The 13397-nt window shown below is 36.0% G+C and overlaps 1 protein-coding gene across 3 annotated transcripts in view; it reads left to right on the top strand.

Annotated features, from left to right (window-relative positions):
- The window catches only part of OXR1 (oxidation resistance 1), a 279534-nt gene that overhangs the window by 176958 nt on the left and 89179 nt on the right, over positions 1-13397 (top strand). Inside the window, exon 1 of one of the 3 annotated variants that reach the window (XM_014536527.1) lies at positions 7779-7812. The exons of the other annotated variants lie outside the window; for them this stretch is intronic. Coding sequence (XP_014392013.1) covers positions 7794-7812 — 19 coding nt within the window. The 5' untranslated portion in view covers positions 7779-7793. Of the gene's footprint in view, positions 1-7778; positions 7813-13397 lie in introns of those variants that run through there. 3 annotated transcript variants of the gene reach the window in all.

Raw genomic sequence — 13397 nt, 5'->3', positions numbered from 1 at the left:
AGAGAGAGAGAGAGAGAGAGAGAGAGAGAGGAAACTAGATGATCTTAATAATAGGAAGAATGCTCTCTGGGGCCTTAAGAAGCTTTTTTGCTCATAAAGAAGCATCAAAGCAAATACTATACAAAGGAGGTCAGCTTGGGCAACTTGTTTGTATTCACATGATGACTTTGCCCTTATGTAGATGATGAAATCTTTAGAATTTTTTAAGGCTGAAAGAAATAGACTTTAGTAATATAAGGAAATAGCTTTTCAAACTTTATTACTTCTTTTATAGGAAGGAAAATGCAAACAAAATCAACTACTTCTTATATTTTGTGTAATTGTGAAAGCTAGACATAGCAGAAGAAATTGACTAAAGTTGAAAATTGCATTGTAGTTCTGTAAAAGAATATCCATATTCAGAGGAAGTAATTTCTTCACTATTTAGGGGCAAAGGGCCATGATGCATGTGTAACTTACTGTTTCAGCAAATAAATACATTATGTGTGTGGGGGGGGGGGGGAGTGTATGTGTGTGTGTATGTGTGTGTGTGTGTGTATGACAGAGAGAGAAAGAGAAAATATAAAACAAATGGCATAAAATATTAACAATAGTTGAATCTAGGTAAAGAATATATGAGCATATGTTCATCCTAAGCAATCTTAATGCACATCTATGAAGAGATGATGCTTGAATCTAACTTTCCAGCTGAGAAGATTATTATAAACTCTCTAGACCCATAAATTCAACTGCTTACTGCACATATCCAATAGGATATCACACAGGTATTTCAAAACCAACCTTTCCATAATTGGTTTTATACTGGCCCCCTTTTAACCTGAGTTTCCTTCAATGTTCTGTCTCCCTATTGCCCTCAGATTGAAATCCAAATCCTCAGTATAATTTACAAGGCAAGTGAAGGTCCTGGCTCTTATTTATTTCTCTGATCTCACATCTCTCCTCTCTCTCTACCCTAATTCATCTTCCCTTATAGCATTCTGCATCGCACTGGACTTCTTTCTGTTGAAGGCCTTTGCTTATGAGCCTCTCTGCCTTGAGCACTTTTCCCTGCTCCCACTACTTTTCAATACATAATCCTATTTGCCTGACTTATTCTTCCTTTAAATCTCAACTTAGGCAACATTCCTAGGAAATGTTCATGGCAATCCAAGTCTGACCAAATCACTAATTTGAAGCAAATTTAAAATAAAATAATGAGAGCCCTGGCGTGACAGCTCAGTTGATTAGAGCATCGTCTTAATACACCAAGGTTGTGGGTTTGATCCCCAGTCAGGGCACATGCAACAGTCAACCAGTGAATGTATAAATAAATTGAACAACAAATTGCTCTCTCTCTCTCTCTCTCTCTCTCTCTCTCTCTTCTCTCTTTCTCAAATCAATAAATAACATGTTTAAATAAATAAAAGAAGGGTTAATTTGAATACATTTTTGAAAGTAGCATAAAGTATGTAATGTATACATTCATTTAGTCAATAAGGTTTCCCACAAATATTCAAATACGTGTTATATGCCCAGCAACTTCTGGTTGGGTCACTGAACAGATATACAGGATGTCAAAAAAAAAAAAATAACAGCCTCTATATTGATTCCTATAATATCCCAGTGTTTTGGATACAAGAATATCCTTAGAGCTAAAGTTCTGGTAGAGGTGATTATTCACAAACATGTAAATGTATAATACCAGTTGATATGTGTCATGAAGAAAAACAGGTAAGGGGCTGCTTCCTTAAATACTGTCATCAGGGAAGACCTCTCCAAGGAAGAAGTATATGAAGAGGAACTTAAATAAATGACAGAACAAGATCAGGCCAATGTCTGAGGAAGAACACTCTAAGAAAAGTGGAACTGAATGTGCAAAGGACTTAGGACAGGAACATGCTTGATGTGTTCAAAGAACAGCCAAGAGGCCTGCAGGTCTTAAGCTCCGTGAGCAAAGGGGTGATGACGGAAAGCTTGTGGGGCCGCATCCTGTGATAGTGAGCAGTGAATCCACTCTGTCAGGGCTAATTTAGTCTGGGTGTTGATTTCAGTTGTACTCATGATTTTGTATTTGTCCTGAGAACACAAACTGGTCTGCATTTTGTGGGGAATAAGGGATATTGGGGACTGAAGACAATGGAGAAGAACCTCTCTGGTGCAGAGATGTTGCCCTGAGAATCGGTGAGCCTGAATTGGATAGAAACTGCAGAACTGGGAGGGTGAGGTCACAAAGATAGCAACAGGTGGAGCAAAACCTTTGTCCCACATGAACTAGCAGCCTGGACATCCCAAATCTCTTCCCTTTGCCCTTTCCCATTCAAACATTCTTTCCTGGCTGTTCCAAAATTAGCTTAGCCAAAACCTAGGTTTTTTCCAGCCATTAGATGGTGATGGAGAGTACTTTTGCTTTTGGACTATAGCTGTGACTTTTGTTACTGTAAGTGTAATACATCATTTAAAACAGGGGTCCTCAAACTTTTTAAACAGGGGGCCAGTTCACTGTCCCTCAGACCATTGGAGGGCCGGACTATAGTTTAAAAAAAAACTATGAACAAATTCCTATGCACACTGCACATATCTTATTTTGAAGTAAAAAAAAACAAATGTTTTCGGCGGGCCACATGTGGCCCGTGGGCCTTAGTTTGAGGACCCCTCATTTAAAAAATAAAATAATGCCAATTTTTACATCAGTTTCTAGCCACATGTCTAAATAGACCAAATGTTACATAATTTTAATTTCTGTACCTCTGTATGATAAACACATGTAAAAAAATAAAAGGTCATTCTATTTTTCAAGAGGAGTGAGTTGTTTGCAAGATTGACCTATATGACAGTAAAATCTTGAAATATTTTCTAAAATGATATCTATTCCATTTTCTTTTCTTATTAATCAGCATCTAATCACTTCCTCATCTTTCTCTTTTATTTTATTCTACTTGATTTTTGTTGTTTCCCCTTCTCAGTGTCCATAATCTTAAAGATTATCTCCCTTTGTTGAAAATAAATGTTTTTCTGATAAGCATACTCTTTCAAGTTTGTGTGAAATAAATACAAATAAGTAAGGATAAGAGGAGAAAATGGAAAGGAGAATCATATGGAAATGAAAACTGTATATAAGACACATAATTCATATCCAGGGAAATTTGATGACTAATAATCATAATGATTTACAAAACAAAAAGTTAAAACTTTACACTATTAGGCAGTCTCTAAAGCACCATTGATTGATTCAAATATTTTAATCAAATATTAACATTACCTAACTCTCAGGGTATAATAATTTTTATATACTATATCACTTAAGTGTGTAACCATTCATTTTCTTTGATATACTTTATTACAGGCACTTGAAATCGAGCTTAAAATTAATTCCTCATTATGATCTGAGGGTTTTTTTTTCATTATTTCCTTTCTGCATTTCTTCTCTTATGACAATTTGAAATTTTCTAAATCAGATAGTTAAAAGCTTTGTTTTGAAGATTTCATCCTAATAAATGTCTATGTTACAAAGAATGTTGTCTTAACATGGCAGGCACTGTGTGAAATATCTACACATACTTTTATAGCTCTCTCTTCATAATGATAAAAAACTGGTATTTATTAAGCACTTATTGCATGCCAACTACTATTCTAAGTACCTTGTTTGTATTAAGTTATTTAACCCTCATAGCAGCCCAATGGGGGAGGAAGTGTTAAAATCCTATTTTCACTGATGGGAATACTGAGAAGCATAGAGTTCAGTAATTCACATCTGGCCTCATGACGGTAAAGTGGAGGAACAGAAATGTTAACTGCTCTTTGCCCTGCAATGCCGCCTTCACCGAGAGACAGCCCAGAGAAAGCAGGGGGCGAGCTGACTGCTTAGTGCAGGTTGCTGAGGAATCTAACAGGAAGGAAGAAGAGGATGGAAAACGTGCTCTCTGCTCAGTATGAGGCATCTTTCCCAAAGGAAAGACACAGAACTTTAAGGGACTTTTTTTCTTTAGTCAGAAAGTATGTTCACAAGGAGAAAGAGAGAAGAAAATGAAAAAAGGCTGTGGCTATCGGATGGCCGAATCACCACTGTAAGCCCAGTGCTTAAGGCTGCCTCAGACACCTCGTTGCTCAGGAAACAACATTAATATGTGTTACATGCTACCGGATTTGGTTTAGTGAAAGCTCCTTTATACAGGCAAAGCTTACAGGAATGTTGTGAAGGATGCATTTTCTCAGAAGCCTAACTCACTTGAAGTACCTTATGGCTAGCCAATAATAATTGCTACTATAAGCAGTTCAAATTTTCTTTTAAGAGTTGCTCTGAAAGCACCCTCTCTGTTCAAAAGTGAAATGAAATATTTGGCAGGTAACCTTTCTTGTAGATAAGCTAGATGTGACTCTTGTCTTCCCTTGCACCCGTCCCCTGGGAACCTTGCTTCAGAACTGACACCGTTTATCCCTCAGCATCAGGACCACATCTATTTCCCATCTGGCACCTCATTTAAGAGGAAAAACTGTTCTTTCTGGTGCATTTTGATAAGGGTGCACACTACAAGTGAAATTCACATCTCAGGTTAAGACTGTATCCTTGGCATTCTAATGTGATATTAGCAAAAGTACTTTTATAATCCTACTTGCCAACAATTACCATCCATAAATAGCCGAGGTCACATGATTCCAAAATTACCCAAGTCTTGGAAAGATTTTTGTATCATAAATTTTTCTTTAGCAAAGGATCTTATCCCTACCATTTCAAAAAAAAGAGTTGCATTCAAACAGGCTCTAATTATGTAATTCAACAGATTTATCCATCTCATAAAAACTAAACCAACAAAGTTAAACATTGAAAGTCACATAATCATAGTAAACAATAATATATTGTGCACTTAAAATTTCTTAAGAGGATATATGTCAGGTTAGTTTTTTTTTACCGCAATAAAATTGAAAAAATACTTTTTAAAAAAACAGGACAATAACTTACATGATTATAAGTTGGTCGATCTACATCTCGTGTATAAGGAAAGTAAATCGAGAAGTAAACTAGGAAAATGAATAACAAACTAAACTAGAACAAGGATATAGAGTAAACACTAGAGGAGATGAGGAAGCAGTGGCATTGTGAACCCCGGCATTAAAAGTATTTTTATATCAGAGCTTCTTAGGAACCTGGGTCCCAAAGCTGATGAGCAGCGAAGAGGAAGCAACACCCAAGAGCCAATGTTTTTTCACTGGAAACTATGTTTATCAGATGCCTGATGGACAGCTCTGAGCACAATTAAAAGTTCTCTTTAGTCTTGAAAGAATACAGTTCGCTGGCAAGTGATGCAGGTCTAGTTTCTATCAGATTCCTAAGGGGAGCAACAAGGAGCAAATGACAAAATATTGGGAAGTATGTGTCTGCGTAGATATGGCACATAGAGAGAGACAAATATTTGCTTCTGTAGGTGCCTGCATATGACAAATTCACAAGAGTGTTTGATATGAGTGAGTGGATATGTGTGTCTGTATAGCTCTCGTTCAGATTGAAACACGATGCCAATATAGAAAACATTACCACCTATGTGAGAGGTAAATATGTAAAACTCTCCTTTTGTATTTTCTACAGAGTCTGGAAACCATTATTTTTTTTTAAAGAGTCTTCTTGTGTGTGAGTTTCTTCTAATATGAAGTCTTGCTTTATAAAAAAATAGCTAACTCATTCCTGTCTTCTGTCTGCTGCTGTTGTTTCCTGGAAGTCTGCAGCTATGCTAAGTTATTTGAAGATGAACATCAGAGCATCTCAAAAAAACTTCTGCCCTTTCTTTTTTCTCAACTTATATAGCTGCAAGGAAACAGTCTCTCATTAATTTTCTATACAGAGCTAACTCAGCAAAACTTTGAGAGTAAACAGTATCTCCCAGGATGTTTGTGTTCATAATATGAAAATATTAGGTGAAGCATTTTGTAAACGAAAGCATTACATATTTGGAAGGCACTGTCATTAGCATTACTTTAAAGTAGTGAAATGGTATCTAGGACTGGAATAAGCCAATCGCGCCATTAAAGAAAGGCATGGAAATTAATATCTATTAAATACCTCATTATAGCACAGTGTCGGGAACATTTCTAGAAATTTTACGTAGTCTGTCTTATTTATTTAATGGCATTCATAGAGAATTCTCCTGAACTCATAAAGGAGCCAAATAAAGAGTTTGTAGTTGATATAAACATAGCTCCATGGAGATTAGGCATCATACATTTTGAATTGAGAATGAATCATATTGCCAACTTATACCATATCTCTCTAAAAACAGGTTGGCTTGGTCAGGCACTTTAACTAGTCGATGAGTAGTTTATAATGGAGCTGTCAGAACTTGGGCAAGACCATCAGTTCTGTACTGCATGCAAAATCTTGGGATCATTATTAGTATTATGTAGAATGCCATTGTTATGAACTGATGGTAATGTGACTGTTTTCTTTATAATCATTGTCAGTTCATTACAATGTACTAACTGCACACATTTTTTAATGACTTGTATATATTTTTCACTTGCGTTTGAAACCTCCCTCCCCCTCCATTTTGGCATCCAGTAGACCTTGGACTTGGAAGGGATTTTTACCAACTGAGTTGACATTTTCTCTGCCCAATGATTGTGATCCCCCCCCCCCAACAAAATACAGTATTATAATATGAGTATATCTAAGTGAGCTGCCTTTCGAGGATTTCATAAAAATGTGATGACAGGAGAGAATAAATGGGAAACCTCCACCAAAATCTTCTCCAGGACTGAAGTTTAAGGAAATGAACAGGCAGTCAGATAGAGCCAGGCTGTCAATCATGCGCTTTGCTTTCAGAGGGCTAACACAGAATGTGGACTAAGAGTGGAGCCAAGCCCTGGCTGGTGTGGTTCAGTTGTTGGAGCGTCGTTCCGTATACCAAAAGGTTGCAGGTTCTATGCCCAGTTGGGCGTGTGCAAGAGGCAAACTATCGATGTATCTCTCTCACATTGATGTTTCTCTCTCTCTCATTCTCCCTCTCACCTTGCTCTTTCTCTCTAAAATCAATTTTTTATTGATGTTTCTCTTTCTCTCTCTCTCTCTCTCCCTCTCACCTTGCTCTTTCTCTCTAAAAATCTATTTTTTTAGAAGAGAGGGAGGCCAAGTAGGAAGGAGAGAGTAATTATGACTCTTATCCATTCATTCAGTTACTATAATGTGTGTTGTGGTGAATTCTTTGTCCTAATTGGGAAAAAAATACAGAAAGAAATAAGTATACTGCAAAGTAATGTGTACTATATCATGATGATGCAGTGGAAGGTTTGGGCAGGGGGTGTCGGGGCAGGGGGTGGAATTGAACTTGGGTTTGGACAATGAACTAGCAGCATTTAAATATCTCTAAAGGTAAAAAACACCAACAACTTGTAAGATACCCAGCCTTATCGAGGCTACTGCCTGCCACTGCTATTAGAAGTAAATAAAAGAGATTTGTTGAAGGGGGCGGTGCGGTGCCATAGATATACTTTACAATAAGAAACTGTACCGAAGTTAGATATTGAGTTCTGTTATCTCACTTCATGGTAAATTTATAGGGACAACTTAGCAGCATATTATGTGGAGCATGCTGGCACTGTTTCCAAAGTGCTCAGTGAGCCAAGAGGAAGCCCAGAGTCATAAGGCAGGTACCGTGTGCAGAAACAGAAATCTCTGAGACACACTGCCACCAGGGGTCAGGGCCCAGACACTCTCCCAGGAAGGAAGTGTTATATTTCCCAGGGAAGCACAGGGACCACAATCCCCGTCTTCTCTTCCTGAGAGTGGCATATTGGCGTCTCGGTATTCTGAAGGGAGCAGCTCAGAAATGTTCTGCCCGCATAAAGGTATGTGTTAAGTGCTCTCAGCTTGAAGCAAGTCATTTTGGAAAGTCAGGTAAGGCTGACTTTATGTTCTATTTTCAAAATCCAGACGAACTATATGGATCTGTTGGCTACTACCTCCAGAATGGCAATGTTTGGTGGGGGGCAGTCGGGAAGGAGTAACTTGGTTGAAATATTCATTAAATATAGAGTATAAAAAGGGGCTTTCTGTGCATGTATATTATTTGTCTATGATTTGCTGAAGCTGCTGCTGCTGGGATTCCATAAGAGGGCACTCCCCAAAAGAGATTCAGATTTAGAGATTTTGAGTCTGTTTTCATGTCCAGTGGACATTTATAACCAGTCGTTAGTGACTTTTCTCATTCAGTCGCAGGAAATCAGTCAATAAGGTTTCCATATTGCCTTGCCTTGCCCTTCACTTGTGCACAACTAGGGTAACGATAGTGATTAAGTCACATGCTCATGCTTTTATCACCACTGTGCTCTGGGTTTCAAAGACTGGTAATACATTTCATCAGGTTCTCCTAACCGCACTCTTAAAAGTTCGCTTAATGGTCTTTGTTTTTCCTTTTGCATTTTATTCTTTCAAGTTCTGTAAGCGCCAGAGAAATGAAGAGAGAATGAGATAGGAGGTTTTTGTCTTACTTTTTATTTTATTTTAGTCAAACACATCAAAATAACATTATTATTAATGGACTTACCTGTACTTTTAAAATAGGAGGAATAAAGATATAAAAAGATCTGAGGCATGTAAGTAATTTTTTTGACTTTTAATGGCATGCAGCAGATGGAATTCATTATTGACTTTTAGAAATGAAATTGCTCTACGTTATTATTTATTTATAGTTTTTCCTTTCAAAAGAGGTAATTACCATTACTAAGTTAGTTTTCCTCAAATCACAAGCAACTGTGTGACAACAGCAGAATGTATAATATAGTTTACCACTTAGGCATGAAGCTTAATGATGTTGCAGGATATTATTTCTCAAATTAATAATAAATTCATGAACATAATGCATGGCTAAAAGGTTGAGTATCTTTTTTTTATTTGGGTGATTCCAAAAGCAATTATTTCGCATTATAGATTAATTTATTTATAAAGTTCTCACTGCAGAAACAGAAATGTTTTTAATTAGAAATAAAAAGTCTAATTTCATTTTTCCAGTTCAGCTTGGATTCTGGGATGATAATCATAATACATACAAAATGCCCAATTAAAATATTTAGAGGATTAGTTTCAACCCAAACAACTTCTTAATTTTAATCACAAGATCTAAAACGTTTAAGGAGGTTGATAACCAGCCATAACAACATTTAATTTCTAAGCAATGCCCAATATTTAATCAATTAACATTTAGTTCTAATATGAGAGGTATTAAAATTGTCTAGTCAACTTTCATGATTTAAAAAATACTCTGGAATAGAAAAAATCTTCAGTATTACACGTGGAACTGTAGATGTTGCAAAAATCTTTGAAATCCTTTTTAAAGCTGATGTTTTAAAGCATCATTTCACATACATGAGAGCAAATCCATTTTATAAGTTCAGATCTGATGTGGATAAGATAAAGACCACTCTTAAGTTTCAGTGGAGCCCTTGGTTAAATTAGATACCACCTCCCATTCTGCTGCTTCTCCTCCAACCCATCTTTCCCTTCCTTGGCTGCTTCCTCCTCTTGACTCCTCTTCTCCCTCTTCTCCTCCCTCCTCTACCTTACACCCTCCAGGCACTTGTACTGTGGGACATCTTTTTGCACAAGTGGATCTATTTTGTTCAGCAGTGCTCATCATTGTGAAGCTGAAGGATAGTGATTAATATTTCATGTGCAGCACTTAAACCTCTTCCCTAGATGATGCATTTTGCTTCTTTGTGCCCATCCATAGGCACTTAATAAATGCTTATTGACTGTCTAGGAAGGCTGGATTATGACTGATTTTGAGAATTTCCATACCCTCTGCAGTTACCAGTACTATATTTCCTTGATTCTAAGATGCACCTTTATTTTACCTTTTAATTTTTTTAAATCTGAAAGTATCTTATGATCAATAGCATATCATAGTTTCATTGGCCAATGTTTTGTTTTGTTTTGTTTTCTTTCTTAGTGGTGCATCTTATATTCAATGCTGTCTTGGGTTAATGACATATTGTAGTAAAAAATAGATACATCTATTACTTGTATAAATGCCTAAGGCTATACATTTCACATTTAAACTTGTAAGCGTATTCTTGGTTTGTTTTGTGACTTATTCGTAGCCAATATTGGTCTTTTCTCACTACTTTCCTCACCCTGATTGCTTTGCCACTGTGCTTCTACCTGTTCTGGGACATCTGTCTTGACTGAACACCTCTGGAAAATACTCAGAGAACCTTATCAGTAATTTATTTACCAATATTGAACTACTGAAATGGAAAGAGTGCAGGTTTTTTTTTACTAGAGAACTAGGCTCAAGTTATAGTTCTGCTCTTACGTGTACTTACTGATCCAATAATTATTCTCAGAGCTTGAAATTATACATGGAAGAATAGAAATAATGTGAATAATTTCTTCATCACTGGACTGTTAGATCAATTTTTAAAAAATACTGAACCAGTAAAAATATTGACTATTAAGTATTTATGAGAGCACTTTATTAATGTTGAAATGCTGTTCAATTGTAAATTTTAAGCATCAACATTAAACAAAACATTATTAGACTGACTTACGTGTGAGTGAAAAGTTGGGGAGAAGAAGGAAAAAGAAGTTATAGAATTTGTCCCAAGCAAAAGGAATAAGTTCTGCATTTTAATTATTAGAAATGATGATATGCACTGCCTGACATCCAAGGGGAACTGTGAAATCTGTCTTCAGAAAGCTTCCTGCTAGAAGGGTCCTAGCTATTTTGAATCCTATGCTGAATACATGCCAGTCTCTGAGAGCTTATATACTTCATTCAATTAGTAGAACCACAGCCCACAGCAGCTCCCTGGCGGTAAAAATAAAATATGTTACTTAGATTCCCAGTTCTTTTCCTACCTTTGTTTCTTCCATTTAAGAGATATATCGATCTGTAAATTACATAAGGCTTTGACTTCGGAAAAATTAATGTATGCATGTCTAACAGCAGACTTTGCTATTATTATATGACAAAGAGTTTTGTCTAAATCATCACTTTCAAAGGAATATCATGGTGGGAGAGTTGGGGTTGGTAATAGTACAAGATGAGGTCTCAGAGTTAGTCGGTGATTTGATGTACACTCATAATTAACCCCCATTAATGTCTACAAGCACAGGAATTGTTCTTTGTGTGTCTCAATTGTAAGTCTACTACTATCTATAATAGGGAATAACTTGAATTTGCTCGGCACTGCATAATTTGTGAAAACCTTTAACATACATTTTCATTATACTTAAAGTTCCATAAAATCCCTAAGTAGACAAAGTTAATGTTTCTATTTTAAGGAAACTCTAGTATATAAATGTTACATAACTTGCTTAAAGAGGGCTATATTCTGATTCCCCATGCTTTATCAAAATTGTCAAGAAGTCGAAACTGCCTTTTAGCACAGATTTGAAATGAATTTGTGGCTTTGGTGTAAGTAAGGGCTCATCACTGATCAACAGAGTTACTATAATGAATAAAAGAAAAAGTAACCTCAGTTTTCCTAACAGCATGGGAGTGTAGATCAAGAATCTACACTCTCTGTTCAGCCACATTATTAATTCTGCTACATGGCTAGTTTATGCATCTTATATTGTCCCCATCAGATTTAAGTTTTAAATTATTCCCTCTGGAACATGAATTTGAGGAGAACAGGACAGGTTAGTTCAGTGAGAGATGCTGACAGCCTGAACTGGGGCAATGATAGTTGAGGTCTCCTAGTCTGACCTATCTAAGTCACCAAGGTATTTCTGTGCTATCTGATCAATTATGTTTCCCTAATTCGTGGAAATGATGACACATGGGACACTTAAAAATTTAAAAAAATTGAGCTGTATTCTTCTTTTAATTGTGTATGCTTACTTTATTATAAAAAGATATTTGATTATTTGTAGTAGCTTATTATTAGAACTTCAGTTATATTTAATGCATACCTTTTCTCTTCAATGTACTTGAAATTTTCTCTTTTAATTTCATATCTTTTAAAATTTCTATAATTCTATAATTTTCAGGCTAAAAAATTATTTTCACCAAGAAATACTATGTTGCTCAATTCCAGGTTTTATTTGGTGTGTGTGTGTGTGTGTGGTGTAAATTCTTACAAGAGAAATAAAAAGAAATAATTTATAAAATTGAAAAAACAATCTAGACATTAGAAATATCTCAGGTTTGAAGCTATCAAGCCCACTTATTAGAGGCAAGTGAGGGTTATGCAGTTAACCAGATGTTCTTCCTTTTAAGTACAAAGATACTTACTATGCAGCTGTAAAAAAGAAGGATCTCTTAACTTTTGAGACAGCATGGAGGGGCCTGGAGAGTATTATGCTAAGTGAAATAAGCCAGTCAGAGAAAGATAAGTATCACCTGATCTCACTCATATTTGGAATCTAATGAACAAAATAAACTGATGAACAAAATAGATCCAGAGCCATAGAAGCATGAACAGACTGTTGAATTTCAGGAGGAAGGCAGAAGGGGGTGGGGGTAAGAGTGGGCGGAGTGATTAACCAGGAATATCTACATAGCCCATGGACACGGACAATAGTGTGGTGAAGGCCTGGGAGGTGCATGTGCAGGGTGAAAGGGGTCAATGGGGGGAGGGAGAGAAGGGAACATCTGTAACACTTTCAACAAAAAAGATACATTTTTAATTTGTTTTACATTAGGTTATTATGTAGTGATATGATATTTACTATCTTGGCCTATTAATTAAAAACCCTTTCCACCTATTGGAGATGATAAAATTAAGATATTTTTGGAACTTTCAAAAATATATGTTTTCTGTTTCTTGCTTATTATTTTTATATTTTCAGTTTTTTCTACAACTGTTATTTTCTGTGTGAAATTAACATATAGAGGTTGGCAAATGTAGGTTTACAGTTGTGAGTATACACAACAGTTTATTCTTGTATTATTATTTAATAATTATTGTATCATTTATTGGTATAACAACTGTAAGCCTACCTTTCCCCACCCCTGCATTTTAGATACATCATGATTTTCAATAACATTTTTAAAGTGCTAGGACACTTTTTTCCTTTTATCATTTTAAAATTGGAAATTCTGAAAAATATAAAATCCTCTGATCTTTCTCTCCTCCATGTCCTGACTTCTCCAGCTGTCACCTCTCATGTCAGCAACAATATGTATTTCAAAGTACATACACATGTTATGCAAACACCTGATATCCAGGCAACCCTGATGAAGCATGTCTTGATAAGCAAAATGGAGCTGGAATCATGTAGAAACATAAGAATTCAGGATAGAAAAGGTGATATTTCCTAAGAAAACTTGGTTTCTTATAGATTCCTCAAGGCACATATTCAGATGCTGGTACATAAGCAAGTCTTCATCTAGCTTCTGGTATTTTTCTTTAAGATTTTTACTGATTTTTAGAGAGAGAGAGGATGGGAGAGGGAGAGGAAAAAAAATCAATGTGGGAGCAAAACA

This window comes from Myotis brandtii, unplaced genomic scaffold (genome assembly GCF_000412655.1).
Source record: "Myotis brandtii unplaced genomic scaffold, ASM41265v1 scaffold1643, whole genome shotgun sequence".
Taxonomy (NCBI): Eukaryota; Metazoa; Chordata; class Mammalia; order Chiroptera; family Vespertilionidae; genus Myotis; species Myotis brandtii.
Note: the sequence above shows the minus strand (reverse complement) of the source record. Positions and strands in the feature narration are given on the sequence as shown.